Source organism: Sinohyriopsis cumingii, chromosome 18, assembly GCF_028554795.1.
Source record: "Sinohyriopsis cumingii isolate HCF-2022 chromosome 18, ASM2855479v2, whole genome shotgun sequence".
Taxonomy (NCBI): Eukaryota; Metazoa; Mollusca; class Bivalvia; order Unionida; family Unionidae; genus Sinohyriopsis; species Sinohyriopsis cumingii.
The window spans coordinates 7483745-7497145 of record NC_142978.1 but is presented as its reverse complement, the minus strand read 5'-3'; the positions used below and the strand labels follow the sequence as shown (position 1 = coordinate 7497145).

The window sequence follows — 13401 nt, the reverse complement described above, 5'->3', positions numbered from 1 at the left end:
ATTATGAATGCCTATTCATGATTTCGGTTGCAATTTATTCCCAATTATTGCATTTTAATTGCAATTTAGAAAGAAGCAGTGCAAATGGAGAAAATTATTGTCTCTACTATCTATGCATTGCGTCTTTTTTATTTCTGACCATACCCACGGAATATATCCAGAGATTTCAATCTCTTCTTCCTCGTCCCCTTTTCTTGTTCTTCAGTATGATCACGAGTTGGTATGTTGAACGGTAACTCCATGTTTTTTCCATGGGGCATGTACATTTCCTTCGAGAGAGAGAGAAAGACTGAGAAAAACATAATTATATCAAGACCTTATGCTGACGTCGATCAATCGCTAGCAATATACTGCTTCACTCAAACACCACTTGCAGAAAGATAGTGTTTAATAATAAATGCGCATATATATATATATATATATATATATATATATATATATATATATATATATATATATATATATATATATATATATATATATATATATATATATAAAGAAACAAATCATCATCATCATCATCATCATCATCATCATCATCATCATAAATCAATCATTATCAGCCATCCTCCACCCGCACCAAAACGTCGGAAATTAACAGGTTGGTGCGTAACTATTTTAGAAAAAAGGTGCTTTATTTTAGCACCAGAACACGAATCAGAAACTGAGATTCAAAAAACTTTGTAGTAATGAACAATTTTGAAGTTTTCATAATAAATGAAAATGTATCATTAGGTACAAGGCGCTCCGGTGGCCTAGTGGTTTTAAGAGGTTAGTATTAGGACTGGTCGGCCTGGCGTCAGGATAATGTGACTAGGTGGGACATCATGCTACATGTCCGCCCCAGTGCTAGACATCACTATAAACTGCGACATGCCAGAAATCTACTTTTAAAATACAAATCTCTCTCTCTCTCTCTCTCTCTCTCTCTCACACACACACACACACACACACACACACACACCCTCTCCCTCTCACTCTCTCTTTAGGTACAAAGCTCTTTATAGTATCAGTGGAAACAATTTGACCAATTAATTGTTTATTGCCGCCTGAAAAATGTGGATTAGCAATGGAAAGGAGTAAAACAGACCCCCCCCCCCAAAAAAAACAACAACAAAACAAAAAGAAAAGAAAAGAAAAATTACAAATGGGTCAAGGTTTTAAAATTAAGGACAAATACGCGTATTTTACAAAAGTTCTGTTTTAAATATTTATTCAGTTTTTAGTTATTTTTAAATATTTGTTTCGCTGATTTTACAATTTAAAACCGTGTGGTATTTTAATTTATCATAAGTGTTTATATACTCAATTCATAATTCATGTCTCGAAGAGAGAGAGAGAGAGAGAGAGAGAGAGAGAGAGAGAGAGAGTGTTTGATTAGGATTTTTAACATAGCTTTAACAATATAGCGGGGCCCCGAGTGGCCGAGTGGTCTAAAGCGCTGTCCGTCACGGATCACTGCCATCTCACCTGTCTGCGTGGGTTCGAGTCTCGGGCTCGGCAAATGTGGATATGTGAGAAAGCTTGCCGGTAGCTTCTCGTGGGTCGGTGGTTGTTTCCGGGGTTTTCCCGGTTCTTCCTCCACCATTAATACTGGCCGCCATGTATAGCCTATCTTGTGCTGAAAAATGGCGTTAAATCCTATAACAACAACAATATAGCAGTCATATCGCTACGATGTCTGCAGTATGACAGTTTATAGTGATGTCTAGCACTGGGGCATCATGCCGCAGACATATAGCATGATGTCCCACCCAGTCACATTATCCTGACACCAGTCCGACCAGTCCTAACACTAACCTCTTAAGGTTGAGCGCCTAGCGAGGCAGCTGCCGATACCATTTTTGTAAGTCTTTTGTATGGCTCGGCCGGGGTTCGAACCGACGACCTACCGCTTCCGAGGCGGACGTTCTAACCACTTGGCCACCGGAGCGGTGTCACAGAGAGAGAGAGAGAGAGAGAGAGAGAGGCTGATATTTTCTGTCTTCTTCAGAGGCGATTAAATGATGGAGATATATTGTAACTTCTATATTCTGACGGTTGCAAATATCCCATAGGAGGGGAGTTCAACACTCACAGACGTAAGCGGTGTTAAATACTCACAGTTGCATAAGCCACCTTATAAAAAACTAAGACTAAATACTGTCCAGATACAGTTGCAACAACCATTACAAAAACTACACACATTAAAAAAAAAAAATTGAGCACGGGGGACTGGTTCTATTTTTGGAGCAGGGGACGTAATCCAACACAATCTCTTTCTGACCAGTTCGTATAAGCTCATTTAGCACTACTTAGACTGGTAGATTTACGCGCCCTAAATATTGGATATCTGAGAAATCATCAGAATATTGCTTTGCTGAAGAAATTGAAGCTGAAATCTATCTTTCCTTATTGGTTGCACAGAGGGACAGTCTTTCATTATTGTCTGTAGTATTGGTCCTAAGTTTAGACACCTTTATTTATTCCAAAAAAGTATCATGATTATGTATGTTATAGATAATAATGTTACATTTATTCACTTACCTTCAATATAAGAATTAATAGATGGTTTTTATATTTATTTCGCTTTATATTCAGGATATACAATGTTGTTTTTTTTGTATTGTCCATTGTGGACCCTTTAAGTGTTTTCTTTTCTTCTAGTCAGGATATGTTATTGTTACGACTATATGGTCATCAACTAAGTAACAGAAAGAAGCAAAACCAGAAAGTTTTGTAAAACCTAACAATTTAATTATCAATGTTATAAAATGAAAATTTAAGAAGAACTTGCAGTATTATGTACTGAATCGAAAACAATCCTGACAAATTACAAATTTCCAACATCTCAAAACAACTCACATGATTTAACCCATCCAATGGGAAATACCCCAATAATCATTACAATTTATAGTCATAAATACATTTTTCAGAAGATATAGATGTACGTAAAAATGTCTTGCTGTATTGTCCCATGTGAACCTCTAATTCTGTTAGTAATTTATATTTTATTCGTTTTGTCGGCCTTCATTTTGTATGTTCACGATCTCTACTGACCCTGGTGAGGTTCGATTGTCAAAGCATATTTAAACCAAAAATATAACAATCGATCACATCGAAATATATGCAGTGAAGACAGAAATTTTATGGTGATTTTTTTGTGACTTCAGAAAGCATCATGATATATTTAAACAAAAAATATCTTTGCACAAAACTGTAATTGAACTGAACATACAAGAACTTTATTTCCAACTCCGGTCCAACAATAGACATAAGGTCATATGTTAAAATACATATTCATGAAAAGATTGTCAATAAGAAACAGTCACACTGTCACCGACATACATGGAAATCAAAATGATATACAATTTACAAATACGGACACAATACATACCGTCATATCGGTATAGAGTAGAAAATTATCGACGATACAATAATGTTCATAAATACGTATTCTTATCTAAACACACCAATAATGTGGCATGCATATACAGTGTGTAAGAGCCATCTAGGCTGAAGTAGAGGCAGGATATGTACAATGAGTATAGACAGGATACGTTTATGTACAATGAGTAAGGCAGGATACGCATATATACAATGAGTAGAGACAAGATAGTAAATGTACAATGATTAGAAGAAGGATACGTATATGTACAATGAGTAGAGACAGGATACGTATATGTACAATTAGTAGAGACAGGATACGTAAAAGTACAATGAATATATGCATATAAAATGCATAAGAGCCAAATAACCTGAAGTAGAGACAAGATACGCATATGTAGAATGAGTAGGGACAGGATACGTATTTGTACAATGAGTAGAGACAGGACACGTATAGGTACAATGAAGGCATGCATATAAAATGTATAAGAGCCATGTTATCTGAAGTTAAGGCAGGATAAGTATATGTGCAATAGGTAGAGACCGGATACGTATATGTACAATGAGTAGAGACAAGATACGCATATGTACAATGAGTAGGGACAGGATACGTATATGTACAATAAGTAAAGACAGGATAAGTATATGTATAATGAACGCATGCATATAAAATGTATAAGAGCCATGGTTCTATGACAAATTATCCTCCTTCCTATCATTTATCCCCTGGTAAATTAACACGTAGTCAATTACACTCCGGTCAACCAGTCAATGGTCAATCCGCCCCCTCCCCCCCCCCCCTTAATTACCCCTGGACAACTATACCCATTACAATTTATACTAAACTATAAAATATCTGATTATTTTATAATTCCTGAAACAGAACAAGTTTTTATCGCAAGGAAAAGAATTATATTCTTTGTTTAGAACTATGGAATTTTCAAAATACGAAGTGAGTGATACTTAGGAGTATACGCTATGGAAAACTGGAATTTAATGTGTCACAATTATTTATTAGTTATAGCATTTGCCATATATTTGGTTTCTCATTTATAATTTTTTATTGTACTTAATCACAAAAAATTATCATATTTGGTACACCTCTGCGTATGCACAAGGTGTGGACCGAATTCAATTTCGAATGCAACTTAATGTTTTCGGACAATTATTGATGACAAATTGATCAAACAATTATCAGTTACCGACATCTTGTGACTAATATCGTACGGCAACCCTATGCATCCTATGCGGTGTAGGAAAATATGTCACCCATAGACAAGGCGGATCGGAGACATAATACCGGCACAGTGAGAGAGTTTTGGAACTTCTCCAAATTATTAGTAAGCTCGCCACATAATTAAGTTCCTAAAACCTGTTGTTTGCAGGTACTATATTGTATAGGAACATATGCTTAAAGCACCTTTCTCACATGAATAAACCTGTCGTGGGGGTTGTTGTCCTGGGGATAATTAACACAGGTGGTCATTGACCAGGGGATGATTTACCGGGGAAGGGGGGAGGGAGGGAGTAATGAAGTTAATTATTCTGATTCATGCAGTTGTTATACCTACCATGCAGAATACAACTACAACCTTTTCATTTCTGAGTTTAATTGTTGTTGTTGTTGTTGTAGGGTTTAGCGTCATTTTTCAGCACACGATAGGCTATACATGGCGGCCAGTATAACTGGTGGAGGAAGAACCCTGGAAAACCCAAGGAAGAACCACTGACCCACGAGAAGGTACTGGCAGGCTTTCCCACGTACCCACGCTAGCCGAACCTTGGACTCGAACCCACGCAGACAGATCTGAGTTTAATAAATGGCTCTGTGTGTGTGTGTGTGTGTGTGTGTGTGTGTGTGTGTGTGTGTGAGAGAGAGAGAGAGAGAGAGAGAGAGAGAAGACCTACAATATCCGAGTTTTTCTTGCCGTCTTCATTGGTATTGTTTATACTAACGGTTTGAGCATCTCTTCGGCGCCTGAAGAAAAACAATGACCGTAAGTCCTTATATTTCACTATTAATAATGAAGTCACATTAAATATTTTTAGCTTGGTATATATATTATATTACATATATATTATAGAACTGTAACATCTATACATTTAACTTTTATCTCGTAGTACCAAATGTTTACGATTGTCTAGGATGGTTTATCGTCCTAAAGTTTGTTTAGCTGTATTTTATCTTTTTACAGTTTTTGAACTTAACGTTTGAAATGCACTATATAGTCAGTAATGTGTTGTTGTGCCGATAAACATTACATATTTTTAAAAAAATGGTTGATCTGAGAGAGAGAGAGAGAGAGAGAGAGAATTTAAGAAAATAGTTTTATGTATTTACTTTAACATATATGTACTTATCAATATATTTCAACTGATATTTGTATAAAAATGTAGGAATGTTTTAGTGTAAGTAAAACATAGACAGGATGTGTATAAATGCTATTTAATAAGTAAAATAGCAACAAGATAGGTTGCAATATGCACACTCACCTGTAAATGTAAATAACAATCTGGTATATGACACCCAAACCAAGAAGGCCACAAAAGAGGTACAAAATCGCTGAAAAATAAAATTGATTGCATGGAGGCTTGTGGGTCGTTATGTACAATATGATTTGTAATATGATGAAGACAGCCTAATGTATTGATTGCCTTGAGGTCTTTATGTGTTATATGATGTGTTGTATGATGAAGACAGTCTAATGTACTGATTGCATGGAGGCTTGTGGGTCTTTATGTGTTATATGATGAAGACAGTCTAATGTAATGATTGCCTTGAGGTCTTTATGTGTTATATGATGTGTTGTATGATGTGTTATATGATGAAGACAGTCTAATGTACTGATTGCCTTGAGGTCTTTATGTGTTATATTTATAGGTTACTGCATTTGTATGGGAAATATGAACGAGTTTTCGGAATGAATACTGCACGAACCTGTGAGTGCAGTATATCCTTCCGACAAAACGAGTTCATATTTTCCCATACAAATGCAGTAACCTTTTTATTATATGCTCATTTTTTTATTCTACCTAAGGTTTAATTATATAAACAAAATACACTACAAGAAACAACGTAAATGAATGAATGCCATATTCCAAACTAAATACACAAGCGCAGATTTGACATTACAAAATGACATCATTAATGGGCACATAGCTCCGCCCAGATAAATTTGAACTTAGTCGCGCGGTCGACATAACTTTCGAAAGAAAATGGCGTGTCTAGTTAAAATTGAAATTTGCAGTCATATTGAGAATGAATGCGCATTGCAACGACTTTTCCATTTGATCTGGAGTGAATATATTTTGGTATTTTGTTTCGATTCGACGAAACTTCGTGATTTTGGACTGGATTCACCTGTGCAAATTATACATGAAATACGTCTGATTGAAGTGGCGCTGGAAAAGCGTGTTTATGTCTGCAAATGTGTTTCTGTTTCTGTCATTGAATGTTTGAAATCTTTACGTGGGAAAAATATGAAGTCTTTCAATTGCAATTTTCAAAAAGACGCTATGGAATTAATGTGTATTTCATTTTGAGTGCAGTAAGGAGGATGCAATTGCACTTATCATCAAAATTACAGCACACTTTCGAAATGTGTAATCCAGATTGAAAACATATGACATGGCTCATGTAATTCGGATTTGCAGAATTAAGAAAAAACATTTTGAGGAAATTCAGGATGTAAAACTGTAAGTATATTTTATTTTGCCATTCTTATCTTGTCACTTGTATGTTATTTGTAAGGACATAATCGTCCGTCTTTTATATAATATAGCTAGCCTAAATCCGTAACATTGTATCAACGCGGAATGTGCCAAAACAGCTGTTTTTTTGGGGTTTTTTTGCAGTCCACGAAAGATGTTTCAGTTCATTCAGAAACAAATTTAAATAACCTCAACGTAAAGAGTCTCTTACGCGAGTGTATATGATTTGTTTACAAATCAAAAGTGCTGGTGTCTGCGTCATTGTTTGTTTACAAAAGAAAGTAGTTTCTTTATTCACGTGAATGCTATATGTGTATTGTCGCGCTCGTTCAGTATCGGGGAATATTGAACGATTCTGACAATGCAAAGTTAACGGGCGAAAAAATGAGCATATAATAAGATGTGTTATATGATGTGTAATATGATGAAGACAGTCTAATGTATTGATTGCCTTGAGGTCTTTATGTGTTATATGATGTGTTATATGATGTGTGATATGATGAAGACAGTCTAATGTATTGATTGCCTTGAGGTCTTTATGTGTTATATGATGTGTTATATGATGAAGACTGTCTAATGTATTGATTGCCTTGAGGTCTTTATGTGTTATATGATGTGTAATATGATGAAGACAGTCTAATGTATTGATTGCCTTGAGGTCTTTATGTGTTATATGATGTGTAATATGATGTGTGATATGATGAAGACAGTCTAATGTATTGATTGCCTTGAGGTCTTTATATGTTATATGATGTGTTATATGATGAAGACAGTCTAATGTATTGATTGCCTTGAGGTCTTTATGTGTTATATGATGTGTGATATGATGAAGACAGTCTAATGTATTGATTGCCTTGAGGTCTTTATGTGTTATATGATGTGTAATATGATGAAGACAGTCTAATGTATTGATTGCCTTGAGGTCTTTATGTGTTATATGATGTGTTATATGATGTGTGATATGATGAAGACAGTCTAATGTATTGATTGCCTTGAGGTCTTTATGTGTTATATGATGTGTAATATGATGAAGACAGTCTAATGTATTGATTGCCTTGAGGTCTTTATGTGTTATATGATGTGTTATATGATGTGTGATATGATGAAGACAGTCTAATGTATTGATTGCCTTGAGGTCTTTATGTGTTATATGATGTGTTATATGATGTGTGATATGATGAAGACAGTCTAATGTATTGATTGCCTTGAGGTCTTTATGTTTTATATGATGTGTAATATGATGAAGACAGTCTAATGTATTGATTGCCTTGAGGTCTTTATGTGTTATATGATGTGTTATATGATGTGTAATATGATGAAGACAGTCTAATGTATTGATTGCCTTGAGGTCTTTATGTGTTATATGATGTGTTATATGATGTGTAATAAGATGAAGACAGTCTAATGTATTGATTGCCTTGAGGTCTTTATGTGTTATATGATGTGTTATATGATGAAGACAGTCTAATGTATTGATTGCCTTGAGGTCTTTATGTGTTATATGATGTGTTATATGATGAAGACAGTCTAATGTATTGATTGCCTTGTGGTCTTTATGTGTTATATGATGTGTTATATGATGAAGACAGTCTAATGTATTGATTGCCTTGAGGTCTTTATGTGTTATATGATGTGTAATATGGTGTGTAATATGACGAAGACAGTCTAATGTATTGATTGCCTTGAGGTCTTTATGTGTTATATGATGTGTTATATGATGAAGACAGTCTAATGTATTGATTGCCTTGAGGTCTTTATGTGTTATATGATGTGTTATATGATGAAGACAGTCTAATGTATTGATTGCCTTGAGGTCTTTATGTGTTATATGATGTGTTATATGATGAAGACAGTCTAATGTATTGATTGCCTTGAGGTCTTTATGTGTTATATGATGTGTTATATGATGAAGACAGTCTAATGTATTGATTGCCTTGAGGTCTTTATGTTTTATATGCTGTGTACTATGGTGTGTAATATGATGAAGACAGTCTAATGTATTGATTGCCTTGAGGTCTTTATGTGTTATATGATGTGTTATATGATGTGTGATATGATGAAGACAGTCTAATGTATTGATTGCCTTGAGGTCTTTATGTGTTATATGATGTGTGATATGATGAAGACAGTCTAATGTATTGATTGCCTTGAGGTCTTTATGTGTTATATGATGTGTGATATGATGAAGACAGTCTAATGTATTGATTGCCTTGGTATAGAGGTTACTGCTGTTCCATTAATATTTACATTCATTCAGTTACACACGTTAGTGTCTTCAAATCTCTATTTAAGTTATAAAGGAACATAATTTTTTTCTTCTTCAAACGTATCTTGTTGTACGAGATGAGGAGTAAATCTGAATTTTTGCATGGCTCTGCACCAGTTGGGGTAGGGGTGGGTGGATTATTTTAGAAACAAGAGGAACGATATGGAAAAGAAGAAATGGATGAAAATTATAATTGTGTCCACGTCTTAACATGTTTATAATACTATTTTTAAACTGGGACGTCATTTACAACTGACAGAAAACGGGACAAAGATACCGACACACATAAACACGGATATACACACAGATTCACATACAATATTACTTCATATTTACCAATGCATACACTAAATATGCGTCGTATGATAATAACAGTAAGAATGGAAAGAAAATTTGCCATATGAGTGACATCTAGGGAGATATATAGATAGATAGATAAGCAAGCAGAAAGATACAAGTAGATGGACAGAAAAAAAGGAAAAAAGGGAATGAAACAGAGACACTGTCTATTTATAATGTTTACTTACGTAATTCTGCAGACATCGGGTCATTGGCAATATCCAGCATACAGTTCCCTTCCTCGTATGTTGTGTAATTGAAAAATACCCAGTAATCTCCTCCTTCCCGAAATTTATCACGGAATCTTAAGTTAAAGGAAAGTCAGAAAATAATATTAATAAGATGAAGATGAAAATAATAATCAATAAACGCGTACCACTGTACGTAATTTCACTTGCTGTACTCGTTGTATCTATTTATCTGTCTGTCCATATATAGGCCTATAAGTGTGTATGTCATATTTGTCTTCGTTTAAAATTTTACTCTCCATATTTCTTTCTTTAATACACCTTCATTGTTCCTCCCTTCGTAATCTCTGACTTTCATATGTTCTTTTTCAGGTGAGATAGCGGACATACCTACATACATCAACCTCCGCAACATTTGCGGGTAGATTTCTTCTCAGGAGAACTCTTGTCCCGAATGTAGTATTGACCAGTATCGTTTTGGTGCCCGGGCCTAGTACATCGGTGATAAACATATCAGCACACTGAAATAGTCGAAATAGGTGAATAGTAAGAATAGTCGAAATAGGTGAATAGTAAGAATAGTTGAAATAGGTGAATAGTAAGAATAGTCGAAATAGGTGAATAGTAAGAATAGTCGAAATAGGTGAATAGTAAGAATAGTCGAAATAGGTGAATAGTAAGAATAGTTGAAATAGGTGAATCGTAAGAATAGTTGAAATAGGTGAATAGTAAGAATATTCGAATATAGTAAGAATAGTCGAAATAGGTGAATAGTAAGAATAGTCGAAATAGGTGAATAGTAAGAATAGTTGAAATAGGTGAATAGTAAGAATAGTTGAAATAGGTGAATCGTAAGAATAGTTGAAATAGGTGAATAGTAAGAATATTCGAATATAGTAAGAATAGTCGAAATAGGTGAATAGTAAGAATAGTCGAAATAGGTGAATAGTAAGAATAGTTGAAATAGGTGAATAGTAAGAATAGTCGAAATAGGTGAATAGTAAGAATAGTTGAAATAGGTGAATAGTAAGAGCACTCTTGAATGAGATCAAAGTGTCCGTGTCTAAGATCACTGGACAATTCGTTTTACTCTGCGTCCTCGTACGCAAAAGAACGTTGTCCGCATGACTTCGTTTTAAGTAAGAACAAAGAGAATACGCGTGTGGGAAGAGGAGCGTAAGATTTTAGATGGGGTCTACACATGGGTGCGGTCAGATCGGTATATTGAACTGCAGCCTGTCAAAGAAATGTAGCACAATGAACCAATTTTGTGCTTGATTCTGGATTTAACAGATAACTAGTTGAGGTTATAGAGCAGAGACGATGTGTGCTCAATTATTCTTACCCTAAGGATGACCTAAGCATCTGTGTTTTAAACTTTTTGAAGTTTCTGTAGTACATACTGGGACGAAACTGACAGAAGTGAATTACCAAGACAAAGTCTTGAAAATGCTATGAAAAACAGGTGTTTCAGTGGCATCAAAGGAAAGAAAATTGCGAATGGAGTTGATGCGTCTCAGCTCCGTATATGCAACCTTTCAATGTTCATGACATTTTGGTGGAATTAGAGAGTACTGTCGAGAGTAACACCTAGGTTTCGTACTGACTATGAAGTTAATGTTGGTACTGCTTATACATATTTTCTGACGTAAAATAAACGTATGCGAAATTCTTTGCTTGGTGATCAGGGTGGCTTCAGTTTTATCATTATTCATATGCAGCTTGTTACATGTCAGCCAGGACCTAACATCGTAAATGCACCTTATTACGCCATGGATGGTAGCCTCTGTATCGTTTGGGCAGCTAGATTTTTATATTTGAGTGTCATCTGCGTACATCTGGTGAGACACCGGCAGTCGATATATGAGACTTGACAGCGGCTGAGTGTATAGAATGAAGAGAACGGGGCCGAGAACAGAGAATTGTGGAAATCCAAATCATGAATTAGCTGGGCTGGAACGATTCCCATTTACGGAAATAATTTGTGCCCTGTTGATTAAGTTGGACTTGAATCATAGAAAAGCTTATTGTGAATACCAAATATATGCTGGAGACGGGGTAGTACTATACCAGGGTCTTATTTGTTAAATGCCGTATACAAGTTAAGGAGTGTGAGGACTAATCTTCAATTATCCAAAGCAGGGAGATGTCATTGACTATTTTCAGAAGGGCGGTCTCAGTACTATGGCTAGAGCGATATGCGGACTGTACAGTGCTAAACATTCTATTTGAATTCAGATGAGACATAAGTTGGGATAGAACAACTTTTCCTAAGATTTTTGACATGAATGACAGGTTAAAAACAGGTTGGTAGTGCGTAGTTCAAAATAGCGAGATGTACTTTTATTCACGTAATCATGTTGATGTGATTCGAGTTCAGGTCGTATGTTTTCTTGGGATGCAAGGAGGACCTAGTTCCTGACTGGCTGACTGTTAAAGTAATTGACCTTGTTGACAAGCTTATATTGATCTAGAATAGATATTCGACCTTATTTCTCGTTTTGAAACTGCGTCTTAGTTTTCTATATAAGAGATTATTTACTGAAAATTAGGATACCTAACATCAACATCATTTGAAAGAATTTATTAATTTATTTCAATTATTCAAAGGAATTACAAGGTGCTTAGACTTTTGGATTTTGCAGTTATTTTGGATTTAATGTGTATTCATTTAAAACGTTTTGGATTATATCATTGTGATGATCAAGACTATTGTCACGTCAGCACAATAGCATGAACGTCATTCGGAATGTAACTAAAACACATTTCGATTACTCGATACTTTTAAACTTGTAAGAGAACTTACGGACTGTTTATGATTTCATTCACCATTCTGTAAGTTATTTTTAATTTTCGCTTTGTATTTTAGGGATCATAAATTATATTCTGACCTTGACACAGATTGATAGTTTTCACTCTTTTCTGTTACTTAGTTTAATACCATAGAAACGGGAATTTTCGGGATGAGAGAGAAGCAGTGATATCAATGGTTAATGAAGGCAATATCTGAATCTAAGCACCCAAGCAGCAGTGATGTCGCAATCAGATCGAATTCACGTGATTTTGGGGCGCTCTTCGTCACAATTGTATGTACCTAATCCACACAGCTATGTTCAAATGCTGTTAAAGGTAGCCGTTAATATTCTGTATCACATCTGTATGGTGACTATGATTCATTTGAAATTGTGTTGTCAAGATTATCTCTGATGAATTGTACTTTGTCATGGAAGAAATTTGTAAACAGGTCCGAAAGATCAAACGGAGAGAAGGTCGTTGGAAAGTGGTTTAGATTTATTACTTGACATTAGCGTGTTCGTAATCTCGAGGTGCTCTTGCAGTGGAACTCTCAGTCACCTTAGTACTGTAGTAGGCTGAATTTTACTGCATAAACTATGTTTGTGACATTCTTCTTAGCAGCTGCATAGATCTGCTTATGAAGAGTGAAGCTGGTGGACAGCCTTACGGCGTTCTCTTTTTTGCAGTGCGAAGATGGTCCCTAACACTGTTATACCATGGAGCACTTGGTTGCTG

The 13401-nt window shown here is 35.3% G+C and overlaps 1 protein-coding gene across 3 annotated transcripts in view; it reads right to left on the bottom strand.

Moving 5' to 3' along the window:
- Positions 1-13401, bottom strand: part of LOC149776033 (heparan-alpha-glucosaminide N-acetyltransferase-like) — a 56485-nt gene that overhangs the window by 39152 nt on the left and 3932 nt on the right. For all 3 annotated transcript variants that reach the window (XR_016416161.1, XM_089941874.1, XM_089941875.1), the window contains exons 3-7: positions 10261-10391; positions 9871-9986; positions 5860-5929; positions 5275-5344; positions 145-269 (exon numbers count right to left, since the gene is read on the bottom strand). Coding sequence is in view for 2 of the 3 variants with exons in the window: in XM_089941874.1 (XP_089798000.1) it covers positions 145-269; positions 5275-5344; positions 5860-5929; positions 9871-9986; positions 10261-10391 (512 nt within the window). In the remaining variant the exon portion in view is untranslated. The remainder of the gene's footprint in view (positions 1-144; positions 270-5274; positions 5345-5859; positions 5930-9870; positions 9987-10260; positions 10392-13401) is intronic.